We start from the raw sequence: 17968 nt of genomic DNA on the forward strand, positions 1-17968 counted from the left end.
CATCCTTCACAGGATGCTAAGAGTTTGGGGAACAGCTCCACGTGGCAGGCAGAGTGGATCATCGTGCCATCTTCCTCCAGGTTTCAGGAAGAGGGAACCTGGCTAATGTGAACTCCCTGCTTTCAGTTTGATGGTCTGATGACTTTGCTTCTGTGAGGTATGGTCTGGGCTGAATCAAGATAGTACTTTCTAGAAGGGAGGTTCCTGGCTCAAGGGGTAGCATACCTGCCTAGCAAGTACAAAGTTCTGAGTTCCAACTCCTGCACCACCAAAAACTACTAAAAAAAAAAAAAAAAAAAAAGTAATATGCTATTTTGGCTAAGACAGAATGCCAACAAACCAACAGAACAAGTTCAATGGGTAGGAAAGGAGGGACAGGCCGCGTAGGTGAGCAGAGGTTGGCGCTGTGGCTTCAGGGATCAGATTGGCCTCAGTCTGGATCCCAGTACCCCACTTAGAGATGTGGTCTGAAAGGCATCGTTCAACCTGTTACTGTTTCATGAATGGGGAAGAGTCCAGAAAAGGTTAGCACTTGCCTGGGGGTGACTCTTGAGGATTAAATGAGCTTCCTGTGCCGAACAGAGTCCTCACAGCAGTGCATACACCTCACCAGGCATTCAAATAATCGACAGTAGTGCTAACAGTAATAAGCATTAAGTGTTCTGTGAAGTTTATTTCTAAACAACAACAACAACAAAAAACTGGACTAGCTGAGAGGTCTTAAGAATGGTGGGAGTGGGGCTGGGAAGGTGGCTCAGTGGTAGAACGCTTGCCTTGCATGCATGAAGCCCAGGGTTCGATTCCTCAGCACCACAGAAGCAGAAAAAAACCCCAGAAGGGGTGCTGTGGCTCAAGTGGTAGAGCGCTAGCCTTGAGCTGAAGAGCTGAGGGATAGCGCCCAGGCCCAGAGTTCAGTGCCCACGACTGACACAAAGAAAAAAAAAAATGGTGGGAGTGGGCTGGGACTGTAGCTCAGTAGTAGAGTGTTTGCACAGCTTCATCAGTTCCACATCTATGGAAAAAGCTGGAAGTGGCATTGTGGCTCAAGTGGTAGAGTGCTAACTTTGAGCAAAAAAGCACTCAGGGACAGTGCTCTGGCCCTGAGTTCAAGCCCCAGGACTGGCAAAAAAAAAAAAGAATGTGGGAGTATCTTGGTCCCAATTTTTTTTTGGCCAAACATCCCACTGGTTAAATTTGTCTTCACACAATTCCATTCTTTTAGGACTGGGCGTGGAATCTACTTGGGAAGGAGTCCCACTTCAAGTTTGCTGACCATCAGATGCATGGTGACATTTGACCAAGACATTTGCTGGAATTCCCTCCCCCCCCCAAAACAATGAGCCATTATCACGAGATATTGTTTATTGTAAAACTCCTAGGCTCCTTACCATACACATTAAAACAAAAGGCCTCTTTATAGGCACTTTAGGCTGCAGTCAAGAACAAAAGAATATAATACCATGAAATGTCATACTGCATTGTGTCCTGCAGTGTCTTTTTATATCAGCTTAAAATAGACACATTTGTTACAAAGCAAGTGGCAGAACATTGAGTCAGATTCCATTTATGCAAAAATTACAGCATTCTTATGCATAGATAGTTTCTAGGGCAGAAAATAATTTGTTGCTAGTAACTTTATATCTAAGAATAGGGGTTGAAATTTTTAAAAAAAATTTTCTATATAGCCCTGGATACTTGAGTTTAGTTTTAAGCTAATGGATATATATCACATGCAACGTAATTTCTAAACCAGATAAAAATAAAAACATATATAAAAACTATACTGCTGGGCAGGGAAGGTAGCTCAGTGGTAGAGTGCTTGCCTCGCATGCATGAGGCCCTGGGTTTGATTCCTCAGCACCACATAAACAGAAAAGGCTGGAAGCGGCACTGTAGCTCAAGTGGTAGAGCGCTAGCCTTGAACTGAATAGCTGAGGGACAGCGCCCAGGCCCAGAGTTCAGGCCCCACGACTGACCAAAAAAAAAAAAAACAATACCAAAACCAAAACCAAAAATCCCAACATTACACTTCCAAATTAAGAGGGTCTTTTTTTTTTTTTGCCATCTGAGCTTGAACTCAGAGCCTGGGCACTGTCCCTGAGCTTCTTTTTTGCTCAAGGCTAGCACTCTACCACTAGAGCCACAGCAACACTTCTGGCCTTTTCTGTTTATGGGTACTGATCGATCTCAAGGGCTTCATGTATGCTAGGCAAGCAGTCTACCACTGAGCCATGTTCCCAGCTCTAAGAGGGGCTTAAGTTGGCTGTGGTGTCACACATGCGTTATCCCAGCAGAGAGAAAGAGTGCGAAAGAGAGAGAGAGAGAGGGAGTGGAAGAGGGAGTAAGAGAAGTAGTGGGAGAGGGAGTGGGAGAGGGAGAGGAGGGAACAGGGAGAGAACAGAGAGAGGGGACAGAAAGCAAGAGGAGACAGAGTAAAAAAGGAAACTAAGGTCAACACATAAAATTCAATAAGGTTAGTGGATACAAACATCTGTCCATGGGCTGGGAAGGTGGCTCAATGGTAGGAGTGCTTGTCTTGAATGCATGAGGCCCTGGGTTCAAGTCTTCAGCACCACATAAGCAGAAAAAGCCGGAAGTGGTACTGTGGCTCAAGTGGTAGAGCGCTAGAGTGCTAGCCTTGAGCTGAAGAGCTGAGGGACAGCGCCTAGGCCCAGAGTTCAGGCCCTATGACTGGCCAAAAAAAAAAAAAAAAAAAAAAATCAGTATATAAATACTAGTATTATTCCTTTAGCCTCGTAAAAACTAGCCAGAAAATATTAAATGAGACCATAAGCTATAAATATCTGGAAATTAATGCAACCAAAAAATGCTCATACACTGGGAATATAGCTCAATGGCAGAGTATGTGTGAGGCTTCAGGTTCAGTTCCCCACACCACAAAACAAACAGGCAAACACAAAAACAATCTCCTCAAATTTTCATGAAAAAGAATAGCTTTTTAATGACACTAAGCATAAGAGGACCCTGGTCAAGAAACAAACGGAACAATTAAGCAGATAAGAGAACACTGCAATATACACCTAGCATATGTTGGAAGTTGGGCAGAAAAATCACTAGGGAATCCTTATTCAATAAATTGTATGGAGAAAATGTATTCAACACTAAGGGAGAGAAAAATGGACTTTTTACCTCAAGTCATAGAACAAAATGAACTCCAAACAAAGACCTAGGTATAAAGGGGGAAACTAAAACTGTTAACAATTTGTGTGTGTGTGTGTGTGTAGGAAAAGACTTCTTCAACAAGGCCTAAAAATGTATGGGTGATGATGTAAAAAATAGGGTAGATGTAACATTCAATAAAGGATATGAGGTATAATGCTTTAGAGAATATTTGAGTCTAAACTGGATCAGAGGTTAGTACTTAGAAAAGACAAAAACCTCCCACAAATCAGTGAAATACAAGACAATAATAAAGGCAGTGAAGAGTAGGGATACAGTTTGGAATGCAAATTTCCTCCAAAAGTCTGTACTTTGAGGGTTTGGTTCCCATCCCATGGGGCTACTGAGAAGTGTTGGAACTTTTAGACGTGACCAAAAGGAAGTAAGTTAGGTCATGGGGGATATGCCTTTGGAGAAGATACTGGGAAGTTGTCCTCTCCTATTCTTTCACTTCCCAGCTACCCTGGACTCACTCAACAGCTTCTTCTAGCCGGTGCTCCCTCCAGGATGTACTAACGCAACACAGAACCAAAAGCCCACTGGGCCAACATGGAACATGGAACTGAAACCTTTCAAGCCAAACCATGAGTGAAACTAAAACTTGCTGCCTCCTAGTGTGAGATCTCAGGTATTTTATCAAAGTGATGAAAAGGTAATTAATTAACAGTCTATAGAAGGGGAGAAACTTAGAGGTTATTAAGTCCATAAAGAGATGTGCAAGTTCATTAGTAATCACAAAAATCAGAGTTAAGGTACCAGTTTAGAAAGTCAGGTGTAACCAAGGGTTCTCAAGAGAATTTTGGAATCCTCTTAGACTACAGGTGATCATAAATGATACATCAGATGAGATAATTATAAATTAAGGTCCAGTGTTTTTAGATAGATACCTTAGAGTAGCTTGCTCAAGTCCATAAGGAAATATACAAGTTTATAACAGAAGTACTTAGAAGGACCACTTGCAGATTTCCTTCCTTTCTTCCTTCCTTCCTTTCTTTTCTTTCTCTCTCTCTTTCCTTCCTTTCTTCCTCCCTACCTTTTTCATTTGCCAGTACTAGGCTTGAACTCAGCCTGGAACTCACTAGGCTTGCTTGACTACAGCTGGCACTCTTGCTTTAGGTATGCCTCCAGTCTAGCATTTTGCTGGTTAACTGAGATGGTCTTTTGCATTTTTCTTCCCAGGCTGGCTTCAAACTATGATCCTCTAAGATCCTGCCTCTTAGCCTCTTGAGTAACTAGGATTGCAAATATGAACCTGGTGCCTGGCTCCTTTTCACATTTGTAGAGAAGAAATGAACAGGTAAATTTCAGACATATGAAGCGGAAGGGACAGACAAAAATAGGCAAGTTATTTTTTTAAAGATATGGATGGAAAGTAAATTGAAACATGCTAGCTAATATACCATATCCCAAGGGTTCTGATGTTCTCAATTCTATATAACTGGTTACAAACTACCACTCAGCTAAGGAATATGAAGCCAAGAGACTAAGTGACAAGATTATCAATTCATAGCTGCTAAAAAAACATAAATGACAGTCACTTGCCTCTCAGGACACTGGCACTCAGATGGTCTTCTTTATGTCAAAACTTTCAAGTATCTCTACACCATTCAGAAGGAGAAAAAGATGAACATATTACAGTATGACATCAAGTACTCACATATTTTTTCATGAAACAAAGAAACGTTTAATCAATGGGTAAAATTCTAGGAATTTGCTGACTAGTTTTTTTTTTTTTTAACTTCCCTTAAGGTTATATTTTTGATAAGATGTGAATTTGACACAAAACTTGATGCAAAAAAGAAAAAAAAAGCCCTCCAGAAAAATGTTTACATAGATTAAAAGCAACCCCCCTCCCCCCACTCTGTGTTCTAGAACTAAAATGGCACAGGACTAACTAGAAAAGAACAAATTTGCATCTGAGAAGTATAGCAAATCAAGCCTGTGTTACATATATAGTTCACTAGTGAGGATTATAACTTTAGGTATCATATACTCTTGGCTCAGATTTCCAGAGTAAAAAAATATGTAAGTCCCAGAACACAGAGGATACACTAACTACAGGCAGCAAAGTTACTACAGGAGAAATGGGCATTTGAAGAGCTGGAGGATAGGAGTTAAATCCCACCATTCAAATCCTTCCCTCTCTAATCCCATCAAGTCAAAGTTAAGCAGGGCTTTACCTTTCCAAGGTTATCACATGCATACATACTTGAATACAGGCATAGAAACTTGGCACTTTTATTTGGGTAACAAAGCGTGTCCAAATTATATTGAAAAATAAATCCTAGTATCACTCCTGTAAAAAAATTTTTTTCGCACACTTTTCACACATGATTTATGCAAAAGAGAAGAAAATACACATAATTTTATAATAGCTTAAACTTTTTATTCCCTATCATTGACATTTTGTCTTGCGTTTTCTTTCCGTTTTCTACAATTTCCAACTGATACCTGAATTTAATACTGTTTTTAATCTGCTAAAGACATTAACTGTTCTCTAAGTCTAAGGATTATATAGTTTTAGTATAAATATATATCACATATTTTCGTAAAATTTGACAAAACTGAATAGGCATGCCTTGTCTGAATGAAGTCCATGCTCCTTCCAATGTTTATAAAATCTGATTTAGTGCTCAAAGCTCTTGGTAGTCACTCTTCTGTTACAACAGTCTTCCTTTTGAACTGCCACTCAATTTCTGACATAACAAGCAATAGGAAAACCAAAGAATTATGTTCATCTCAGTTCTTCCTTTTGACACTATAAAATAATGTGAACGTTAAAAAAAAAAATACATCTCAAACTCAATACATTCAAAGGAGCTGAGTTCCTCCTTTAAAGGTAGTCACCTTGGAAGGCCACTACAATATTAGTAACCAATTCCTTCGAAACTCTTTTGGGATTGCTTTCAAAGCCAGGTGCATACTTTCTACATTATCTGAAAGTTAGGCTTGATTTCTGAAAACTACCATTTGGTGTGCCAAATAATGCTAACCATTAAGCTGGGCAACAGTTGTTGTTGTTTTTAAACAATGTTTAATCATGAAACTAATAGCCTGTGATTTAATTAACTTTTGAATGCAAACCCAACAAGCTCTGAGCAACGATAGGTTGCTGGCATTAGAAAACAACCTTCCAGCACAGTTGCTACACAGGGTAACATTCATTAGCTGTCTATGTTCTGGCATATTTGCTTAAAGTGACATTTGAGAGTTAAAAATCTATTCTTTCTAAAAGGAATATCATTCTTTAAAAAAAATTTATTCCTTTAAAGCATTACTGTCAAAATAGTACTATGCAAGCATTTTGTTAGAAAGTAGTTCTTAGTTTACCAATAAAGACTACTTAAAAAAACAAAACAAAACCAAAAAACCTGAAAGCAAATAACCAGAGTATGTGCTTCCAGGCTTTTTATTATTAACCAAAGATAAAAGTAATTTCAAATTTCTAAGGTTCTAAAAACACAAAACAAACAACCCCAAAAGTAATAAAAACACATCAAGAACCAAACTACAATTTCTGAGCTGCACTGTTTATTTTGCTGCTTGAAACCTAAGTGACAGTATGCCACTGTAATTATGGGGTTTCATCTAAACCTTTACTACACTGCAGGTACAGAAATATACGGACACATTTTCTGGAGAATTGACATTTTGCAAAATGCAGCAAACATTTTCATTTATACATGAGAAAAGGAAGTGTTCAAAAGGGTATGCATTTCAAGTTATTGCAGGTTATTTGTGAGAGAATTTCTGCAGGTAAAACATGTTTAAATTTAACCAACAGTAGCATGTCAGTGTATTTAAAATCATGACAAACATCTTCTCTCTGGTCATGTTGCCCATGACAAATTACTATGATGTTGTGTGTTTAGGGCAAGATGTCAGTACAGCATAAATCCCATGGTATTTTGGTTTTCTTCTGGAGATTAAAGCTGTTTTTCTTGGGATAAATGCAGCAGCAAAACACAAACCAGCTGATCAAAAAAGCACTTCTGCCATAACTCCAACAATTTTCAGGACACATCAACCGACAGTAGTTTTGCCTTTCCCAGTTCTTTTAAGGATTACATCTCTGCACTGTTGTCTTAAGCACGTCTATAAAAGCTTGTTCTCTGTTAAGCCAGTTTACTGACTACAGCCTGGTTGAGGGAATTTAGTTGGTTGGTCCATTTATCTAGTGCGGTATACCGTGCACCACCTCTCTTCTGATGATCCAGTTCAAGGAGTTGATTGACTTGGTCAATTCGGCCATGAATAGTGCTGGAAATAAATAAAGATACTTTTTCACAAAGCATGACTCCTGAATGTTTCATATAACATTCACATTATCAGTAAATGCAGGAGAAAAACCTGCTGCCTTTGTTAAATGAGTGAATTTAGAGTGAGTCAGAGTGTTTACTAGCTTCTTCCAACTAGCAGGAAACCAGACTTCATCTACCTCTAGAAAGAATCTTTTGATAGACTTAATCTGCTTAATCAAGGGCAAATGGTATTAGTAAAGCTTTCAGTAACTTACTACTTAAAAAAAAAAAATTCCAAAACTGTTTTGTAACATATACTCCAGGCTTAAAAACATAAAAATTACTATTCATTAATAATTATTTCACTGTATATAGGGCATGACAAAACTGAAAAACCTTTCTGAAAAGACATGGAACTTTATGAGATCATATGTTTAAGATTATCAATTAATCAAAAATGTCCACACAAGGCACTGGTGGCTTACACCTATAGTCCTAAGCTACTCAGGAGATCTGTGGAATGCGGGTCAAAGCCAGGCGGGCAGGAAAGTCCATGAGAGTCTTATCTCCAATTCACCACCAGAAAACCCAAAGTGGAGCTGTGGCTCACGTGGCAGTGTGCTAGCCTTGACTGAAAAAGCTCAGGGGTAGTGCTGAGGCCCTGGGTTCAAGCTCCGTGAACAACAAAAACAAAAAAAATAAAAACAAAGAAGTCCAGCTATATAAATATCTCTTCTAATAGAAAATCATAACCACAGAATACTCTTTGTGAAAAAAACCAACAATTCAAGACGTATGGTCCCAAACGTTCTGCGATTTAAGAATTAGTTTTAGATTACTCACTTATCCAATATGCACTGCACCAGTAAGCTTTCCACGTCAGCTACATCTATGTTCAGCTCCTACAAAAAAAGACTCATTAACATTTTAAAAGCTCCGACATTTTATATGATCATTCTGATCTGATTTTAAATTCATTTCCACCACTGAAAGGAAAAGGTTTAATTTCTTATTTTTAAACTTGATCTTTTCCCCCTGCTCCCCATATACTGGTGGGTGGTTGAACCTTGTACTTAAGACATGCTAGGCATGTGCTGGTGCTTGCCTATGGAGCTAGGTATAAAGACAGTTGTTTTTAAAAAGGAAAAATTCATAATTGCAAGCTGGGTACTGGTGGCTTATGTCTGTGATCCTAGCTATTCAGGAGGCTGAGATCTAAGGATCACAGTTCAAAGGCAGCCTGGGCAGGAAAGTCTGTGAGACACTTAATCTCCAATTAACCATCAGAAAACCGGAAGTGGCACTGTGGCTCAAGTGGTAGTGCACTGGCTTTGAGCTGAAGAGCTCAGAGACAGTGATCAGGCCAAGTTCAAGTCCCACAACCAACCAAAAAAAAAAAAAAAGTGCTTCAACGTATCTTCTGAAACATAGATCTGATAAAGACCAAACTCAGGAACTTGCACATGCTATGCTAGGCAAGTATTCTACTAGCTGACCTACGCCAGAGCCTTAATTCTGTATTTTTTTCCCCCAGGGCTGAGGACGGAATCCAGGGCCTTGTGGGTGCCGGGCGGGCACCCTTCCGCTGGGCTAAACCCTCAGCCCCTGATTCTGTATTTTTTGAAAAACTGTGCCAGTCCTGGGGCTTCGATGCACATGCTGGTGCTCTATCACTGGAGCCATACATCTACTTCTAGCTATTTTAGTGGTTAATTAGACTTTCCTGCCAGGCTGGCATCAAACCATGATCCTTAGAGCTCAGCCACCAGAGAAGCTAGGATTACAGGCTTGAGCCACTGGCACCCAGCTTCTTCTTCTTTTTTGGCCTATCTTGGGACTTGGACTCAGGGCCAGGCGCTGTACCTGAGTCACTTTGCGCTCAAGGCTAGTGCTCTACCACTTGAGGCACAGTACCACTTCGGGCCTTTTCTAAGTAGTTTATTGGATATAAAGAATCTCACAGACTTTCCTGCCCATGCTGGCTTTGAACCATGATGCTCAGGTCTCAGAGACCTGAGTAGCTAGGATTATAGGCAGGTGTGGTGTGAGCCACCAGCCCTCGGCTCCCAGCTTCTTTTGAAGTATATTTTATAGTGGTCAGGTGGGTCTTCATCTACGTTATATTTTAATCACTATTGTGATGGGCTGGAGAAATCTTTAGAAATTTAGCAATTAAAAATTGTTTGGATACAAAGTTAATGACCTTTTCCCCTAAACTCAATTTATACCCACACCTAATAGCAAAACAGATAAATTACACTAAATTAAAAATATATGTAACACCTCCAATTTAGAGTCACTCTTGGGAAAAGGAATATAATACATTTATCAGAATTATAAACATCATTAAAACCCATGAATACAAGTACCTTAGAAATAAAAGGAATATGTATTCTTGTGTAAGGCTTAATTAATTTTATGAGCACTTGTGTCCTGATGTTTCGCAAAAGTTCTGAAAGACAAAAATAGATTTGTATATAATTGCTTGTATATCTTCATGAATCACATACTTCTAAGCCATTTTAATTCAGTTATGGGAGATCTTCTCAAAATGTATCTTTTTGCTTTGTGAGGCCTTAAGAGTGTTTATATCTAAAAACAGCTGGGTCCAATGGATACACTGTATGACTAGAGGCTTCCTGTCCTGTGATGCTTGTTCTACCCCTGCTCTGTAGAAACTCCACTACAATGTCCTTCAGCCTTCTTAATGCTATTCCACGGCCCTTCACACCATGAGCAGGGTCTCTGCAAAAGCTCTGACTACGTAACAGCCAAGTTCCCTGCCCTATGTTTTCCAAATCTATAGTATTACATTTCATGTATTTTTCAATTCCCTAAGTTTTTTTTTTTTTTTTTTTTTTTTTTTACATACAATTGCCTTTAAAATTTTTCTTTTCTTTTTCTGCCTTTTTTAATTTTAAAAACTGGATCTGAGTTCATGGATAATGTTTCTATAATGTCTACACCTACAAAGTACACTACCATTCAAGACTCATTGAAGAATTTTCTTTTTGTAGTACTGGGTCTGACCTTATGGCACGGGGAGAGGGGCTTGCTTGCTAAGCAGGTGATTATCTCTTTAGTCATGCCCTTGGCATTTTTTTTTTTTTTTGCTTTTTGCATTAGTTATTTTTGGGATAAGGTCTTGAATGTATGCCCAGGCTGACCTGGATCTGGATCCTCCTATTTACATTTCCCATGTATTTGAGATAACCTAGCTATAAATTAGGATGGGGTCTTGCTAATTTTTTGTGTGAGCTGGCTTAGAACTTGGATTCTCCCAATCTTTAACTCCCAAAGAGCTGAGATGATACATGTGAGCCACTAGTGCCTGGCTTACATTTTTTTCTATTGTTATTTTCCTTTTTTTGATGACACTGGGGTTTGAACTCAAAGTCTTATGTTTTGAGGCAGATGCTCTACTATTTGAGCCACACCCCTAGATCTATTTGGTCTAAAAATGACAATTTTCAATCTTCTATCTGTAGAAACCATGATGAATCTGAGTTTCAAAGCAGTTATTTTTTACCTGTTCTTAGCCTATTAACTTTCTGGCATACCAAATGACATTATGTAGGTTTTATAACCGTTTTTAGAGAATAAGCCTAAACAATTTAGTCATTAAAAACAGTATGACAATTGAAGGAAACGATAGGCGTTACTTCTAAATTATTCTTCAAAATTTTCTGATGCACCTGGAATTTAGGTATTTAAATGAATTGTTCCAAAAGGTCGTTTAAAAAATCTCCTTAAAGGGGCTGGGAAGGGGGCTTAGTGGTAGAGCGCTTGCTTTGCATGCCTGAGGCCCTGGGTTCGATTCCCCAGCACCACATAAGCAAAAAGAAAAAAGCCAGAAGTGGCATTGTGGCTCAAGTGGTAGAGCGCTAGCCTTGAGCTGAAGAGCTGAGGGACAGCGCCCAGGCCCAGAGTTCAGGCCCCACGACTGGACCAAAAAAAAAAAAAAAAAAAAATCTCCTAAAAGCTCCATAATAGGGTGATTGCACTCGAGCTGCAAGGGACCCCCAAAACAAAGAGATGATTTTTGTCTGGCAATTAAGTGTAAGTTACTGAAAATCTCATTCACTTACAAGCATGAAGACGCGCAATGTGACCTTGCTTTGTGTAGTAAATGCACCTAAGCCATTACCTATAGATAGCAGAGTATTTTTTTTGTTTGTTTGTTTGTTTTTGGGTCCAGTCATGGGGCCTGAACTCTGGGCCTGGGCGCTGTTCCTCATCTCTTCAGCTCAAGGCTAGCGCTCTACCACTTGAGCCACAGTACCACTTCTGGCTTTTTTCTTTTTGCTTATGTGGTGCTGAGGAATCTCTGAGGGCCTCTGGCATGCAAGGCATGCGCTCTACCACTGAGCCACCTTCCCAGCCCCCAGATAGCAGAATATTTTGAAAGCTTTTGACAAATCATTTTACTTTGAACTTAAGCATGGAAAACTAATTTGCAATAATACCTAAGTTAGAGTAAGAAAGATAAAGTGTAAAAGGCCAGGTCACCTCTAACAAAACATCAGCTAGGAACTTGATTTTAATAAAATGAAATTGGCTGAGTTTTGTTTTTGTTTATTTTTTGGTCGGTCGTGGGGCCTGAACTCTGGCCTGGGCGCTGTCCCTCAGCTCTTCAGCTCAAGGCTAGTGCTCTACCACTTGAGCCATAGTGCCACTTCAGGCTTTTTCTGTTCGTGTGGTGCTGAGAAATTGAATCCAGTAGCAGAGTAGCTTTGTATGTTGTGACAGGATTTAGAAGCATTTGCAGTAATGGAAAGAGAATTCAGTTATCAGAAGAAGCATACCTTCAATGTGTTCTCTTATGAAAGGGTCATCCATGATGTTGCTATGATTTGTTTTCAGAATCTTTTCAAATTCAGTGATGTCATTATTCTGATAGGCACTGATAGAAAAAAAAGTAAATTTTGTCAAACATGAATTCATGTTAGTCATAATCCAGAGCCTGTTTCTCAATTTTTATACTTAAAAGTCTAAATTGTTACTTTATTAAACCACAGAAATTGAATTAAGCATATATGCACTGTTGCTTTAAAAAAAAAACAAACAGCTTCCAAGTAAAAGATGCAGCTCAGTGGTAAAGCATACGCTTAGCATGCACAAGGCCTAGACTCAATTTCCAGCATTCCCGCCCCTCCCTCAATTTCCTTTTTAATACTTAATAAACAAGTCTTCTGGGTTATGGACTATATGTATATTTAACTATTTAAAAAAATCTTAGTTTTGTTAAAAGTTGACAATGAAACATCTCATAACTATTCAGTGCCGTTGCTTTCAAGTTCAATTGTTCATTTGATTCCTAATCACTCTTAATGTAAGAAACCACTACTAGTACTCTATGAAGGAGTTTCAGTGTTATCTTTAAGTAGAAAAATATATCCTCTCTGAAGATTATTCCTCAGTTTTATCTTCTAGAAAGCTACCAGCAATTGTCAAAACTTCTCAAAATAAACTCTTTGGTTGTCCAAACTCTCTGGCTTTAGAGCAGAGACTGTAAGTGCAACATCAGTGGTGGATAATGAAGGAGCGTACACAGAGAGCAGTGGGGCTCCTGCTGCAGCAGCCGAAGGCTGAATTGTGCTCTGTACTGTTTCTAGGGATCTGGTATCTACTCTCGCAGTAGTTCCGTAAGGCACTATGGGATTGCTAAGGGTGCTGAGAAGGAAGAAGCCAACCTTCTGGATATGGCACCACTGTCTGCTTTATATGTAAGACATATCCTCAACATTCTGCACGCCTCTGCTGTGCTTCCATCTGTTGGGTCGCAATGTAACTTCGTGTTAGGGACAGGTGATTCAAGTGCTCCAACAGGAATTAGTTTCCTCTAGTCTGCTGGCAACTGACTAGGAAGATAAAATTAGGAAGCATTACTTTCTTACCTACTCCAAACACATTACTGTAATCTACTATAGGAGGATATATTCAAGTACTGAAAACATTTGCACGTTATCTTATTTGCACACACATATTTTAACTGTGAGGTATTTTCTCATTACTTGCTCTTTTCTCATTACTTGCTCTTGCTTTTTTCTTTTTTTTTCCCTTTCCTTAATGTTATACAAAATGGAGGACTACTCTCAGGATCACTAGTCAGACTAAAAATTTTATAGCTTTAAGTTTCTAAGTTCACGGACAGAAATTTCACTGGGGCAAATAGATATAAAATACAAAGGTAATATCACTACTTTTCAAAGGGTTGATAAATGAGCTCTTCAATCCATCTTAATATATGTAGCCAATTTACTTTTTATAAAATGATCATTTCTAGGGCTAATTTTTTTTCTTAATATTTTCCTAAAAAGTTCAAAGTGCTCTTTAGCAATGTAGTGTTATAAATATTTAAAAAGTAGTTTGAAGTTAAGCAAAATGTTTAAAAAGGGTTTTTTGGGGGGGTGATAGTGAGGTTTCAACTCAAGAGTTTTAACCTGCTTGCCAGGGTCCTCCACTACTTGGACCACGCTCACAACAGCTGTCACTTTTAGGCGTTTTTAGAATGCTTTTTTATGCCTGAGCCAAGATCCCATTTAGGCTTCCTTTGTAGGTAGGATAACAGGTATATACCTCTAGGCCCAGCTTGTATTGGTTGAGATGGGGTCCCATAAGCTTTTTACCCAGGCTGGCCTCAAACTATGATCCTCCCAATGTCTACCTCCCAGGTAGCTGGAATTACAGATGTGAGTCACCTCATCTAGTTTAAAAATCATTTTGAATTTCTAACCAGATCAATTCATAGTAATGTGGCCAAGTGGAGATAAGATAAACTGCTTGAAATTAAGATGGAAAAGTGTCTTTTTATAACTAAAATCAACCTGATTCAATAAAAATGTATTAAAAGTAGATTAAAGAAGCAAACAGAAAATTCTGATGTCATAACATGGCAATTTATAGAGTTTTTTAATCCTCCAAATGCTCTTAGAATCCTAAAACTCCTGACTCTTACTTCTTATGGCTAACATTAAGGTTTGTGTGTGTGCTGATCCTGGGGACTGAACTCAGCCTTGGTGCAGTCCCTGAACGTTTTGCTCAAGGCTAGCCCTCTACCACTAGAGCCACAGTTCCATTTGTTTGTTTGGTTTTTTTTTTTGGGGGGGGGAGGTAGGAGTGGGGAGAGTAGTTTTTTGGAGATAACAGTCTCATAGACTTTGCTGCCTGGGCTGGCTTTGAACCTCGATTCTCAGATCTTGGTTTCCTCAGTAGTTAGTATTACAGGTGTGAGCCACTATTTTCTCCCAGCATATGAAGCTGACATATCATTTATAATAGAATTTATTTTAATGGAAAAAGGCCAATTTATCTAGATGTATCTGCAAGAGACCCTGTGCGACTGTCCTCACGAAAGTATTCCAGCCCTCGTAAACTCAGCACAACAAAGACCTGAAGCAACTTAGGAGGCTTCTTATACTTCTCCACAAAGTCCAAAGAGGTCTAGAGGATCATTTATTCCTAGCTGAGAGGAAAGTTTCTCTTGCTGATTTCTTTTGCAGAAATAGGGATGCCCATGCCCTTTTAAGCCTTTTGCTTGGTTTGACCTTTTATAATTATATTTAGTAGTAAATGATAAGGGCTAACCACCATTTCATTCACATCTTTTGCCACAGAAACATTAATGTCCATTTTGACCCTCTGCTTCCTTACCCTCCATCTCAAGAATTACTCAGAGGACACTTTTACATGGTTATTTTCATCTTGCTTCTGAGAAAAGCAAACAAGAAACCAAACAATGGATAATTTACAAAATTTTATGACTAGTAGAAACAGCATAATAAATGGCTTTAGAAGATAAAATTTCATGCATTTTAATATTTCATACAAAAATACAAAAGAGCAAACAATGAACGTGAACTGAATTTTGAAGTTTCTTTTTTCCTCTCTCCTTTATTAACTGCTTTAAAGAAATTTACCTTAACTGAAATATAAAATCTTACCTTACTAAATTTGTCATCGCTAGAATTTCTGGATCATTTTTGTACGGCTTGGCCTAAACACAATAAAGAAGAAATACAAAATAAAACACACAAAAAACGAATTATGTATATGTACAAAAAAGAATGCCATTTAAAAGACAGCTGATAAAAGAAACTAACAAAACTACACACACCTCCTGTGAGTCAAATGGATTGATTCCAGATTTCATAAGCATATTAGCGAGGACCAGATATTTTAAGCAAGTAGTTCGCCTTGGACTTCCTGATTCGTCATAATTCTTGAAGGCTTCAAAAAAGTCAGTGTGTGCCTTTTCAAATTCACCTTCTCTCAAGTGCATTTTGCCTCCACATTCTATAAAGAATAAAATATGAGAGTAAAAGAACACTTTCAGTTTTGTAAGCCGACCAACTACTTTATGAAGATCAAATGGAAACAATTTCATTAGCTTCCAGTCTTTTAACTTTAGAACCTAAACAGCAATAGTCCCACGATATATAATTGAATTCCTCATAAAACATCAGCCAGACAACCACTTGCAAATTTCTACCTTCAGTTGAAACAGAACGGAATCCATTGGGACGGGACTTCTGGTAAAGACAGTATTATGAAATGTAATTTATCAGAAGTCCTAGCTTTCATAGGACAAGAATACATTCTAATTTCTCTCAAAGGTTAGACCATTTCATTGTCTTTACTACTACATGATTTTTGGCATAGCAGGAAAAATACTCCAGTCATGTGGTCACACACAGTAACTGTGATCGCCCCGTATCTGCACATTCTCTCCAAACCAAACTTGCCTCTGATGACTCCCATGATCAGTGGATGAGGGATGGCAGACTTGATGTGAAGTGACTGTTCGTAGAGTGCTTTCAGTTTTTTGTTATTTTTCTGTGCTGTGTACATCTGAATTTCCAGAGCATATATTTCTAATAACTGTGTGCCTTTTTTCAGGTCATCTTCTCCATCATCAGTCTAGGAAATGCAAATACTCCAGTTAAGATTGAATTCAGACAACCTAGCACTATTTAGTTGACTTAGTCAGGAAATATTTCATTTATAACCACGGTTGATGAACAAGTACTACAAGTTTTATTTGGGAACTGGTATACCCAAAATACCACTTGCAGTGGCCAAATGGAACTCCCATCTTTCTTACTTCCAGTTACTGAATAAGAAAAAAGTGGCAATGTATGCATTATCCTGCCCATGTGATTGTAACCCCTCTGTACAGTATGTTCTCAAATAAAATAAAATAAAATTAAAAAAAAAAAAGAAGAAAAAAAAAAAAAAAAAAAGAAAGAAAAAAGTGGCCAAAGGGAGCAGCCTAATTGATAAAGTGCCTAACAAGCATGAACTACTGCAAAAAAGGAACAAGTGGCGCTGTGTGTGTGTGTGTGTGTGTGTGTGTGTGTGTGAGTGTGTGTGTGTGTGTGTGTGTGTGTGTGTGTGTGTGTGTGTAACTGCTTTAGGTCCACCTATTCAATCAAAAAGTACTTCCAGAGTGCCTCATGGGGAAATACAAAGGAAGATAAAGTTGCAATCGCCAACTGCTCACAATATACTATTAAACACTAATCTGCTGCAGACGAATAATAATGTAAATGATACTGATTCTAGTTGAAGCATAAACCAGGTACCTACAAGAACAAAAAGGACTAACTTTCCTAGAGGCATGTCAGAGGAATCACAAAGGTGGTAACTTTTGAGTTTGACTTCTATAGTGTATAGTCAGAAGTCTGTAAATATAAAACACTTACATACACTAAGCAAAAATATACTGTTCTATTGAGTTGTGCACTTTGGTTTTATTCACTAACAATTCAAACCCAGAGTAAAATATAAGATATGAAAAAAAGTCTGTACATTACCTCTATAATAAAAAAAAATTTTTTTTTTTTGGTCAGCTGTGGGTCTTGAACTCTGGGCCTGGGCACTATCCCTGAACTCTTTAGCTCAAGGCAAGCACTCTACCACTTGAGCCACTTCTAGTTTTCTGTTGGTTAATTGGAGATAAGAGTTTCACAGAGTTTCTTGCCCTGGCTGTATTTGAACTGCAATCCTCAGATCTCAGCCCCCTGAGTAGCTAGGATTACAGGTGTGAGCCGCCGATGCCCAGCTTAAATTTTTTTTAAAGAAAAAAAAAATTACATCCATGTTGTATATTTGTCTAAACATAATTCCACCACACTACTACATACTATAGTGTTGTTTACAAAGTTTTAAAAAAACTTCATTAGGGGGCTGGGAAGGTGGCTCAGTGGTAGAGCGCATGCCTTGCATGCCAAAGGCCCTGGGTTCGATTCCTCAGCACCACATAAGCAAAAAGAAAAAAGCCGGAAGTGGCGCTGTGGCTCAAGTGGTAGAGCGCTCGCCTTGAGCTGAAGATCTGAGGGACAGCGCCCAGGCCCAGAGTTGAGGCCCCATGACCGGACCCAAAACAAACAAACAAACAAAAAAACTTCATTAGTAATGCTACTTGAAGATTAAAAAAAAAAAACAAGTATGATAGCCAGTAAAAATAGAGTTGTATACTCCTGACCATTTTGTTCTTTCAATTAATTGAAATTTCAAATGTTTGACAGCTATGCATACTTAGCACT

General features: G+C 38.6%; 1 protein-coding gene across 2 annotated transcripts in view; it reads right to left on the bottom strand.

Moving 5' to 3' along the window:
• Nucleotides 1-5394: 5394 nt before the first annotated feature.
• The window catches only part of Cops2 (COP9 signalosome subunit 2), a 30117-nt gene continuing 17543 nt past the window's right edge, over nt 5395-17968 (bottom strand). For both annotated transcript variants that reach the window (XM_042688018.1, XM_042688017.1), the window contains exons 7-13: nt 16166-16340; nt 15538-15716; nt 15365-15417; nt 12227-12324; nt 9791-9873; nt 8265-8323; nt 5395-7440 (exon numbers count right to left, since the gene is read on the bottom strand). In XM_042688018.1, the coding sequence (XP_042543952.1) occupies nt 7296-7440; nt 8265-8323; nt 9791-9873; nt 12227-12324; nt 15365-15417; nt 15538-15716; nt 16166-16340 (792 nt within the window). In that variant the 3' untranslated portion in view covers nt 5395-7295. The remainder of the gene's footprint in view (nt 7441-8264; nt 8324-9790; nt 9874-12226; nt 12325-15364; nt 15418-15537; nt 15717-16165; nt 16341-17968) is intronic.

The sequence above is a fragment of the Dipodomys spectabilis genome, unplaced genomic scaffold (genome assembly GCF_019054845.1).
Source record: "Dipodomys spectabilis isolate Male_0828 unplaced genomic scaffold, ASM1905484v1 ptg000108l, whole genome shotgun sequence".
Taxonomy (NCBI): domain Eukaryota; kingdom Metazoa; phylum Chordata; class Mammalia; order Rodentia; family Heteromyidae; genus Dipodomys; species Dipodomys spectabilis.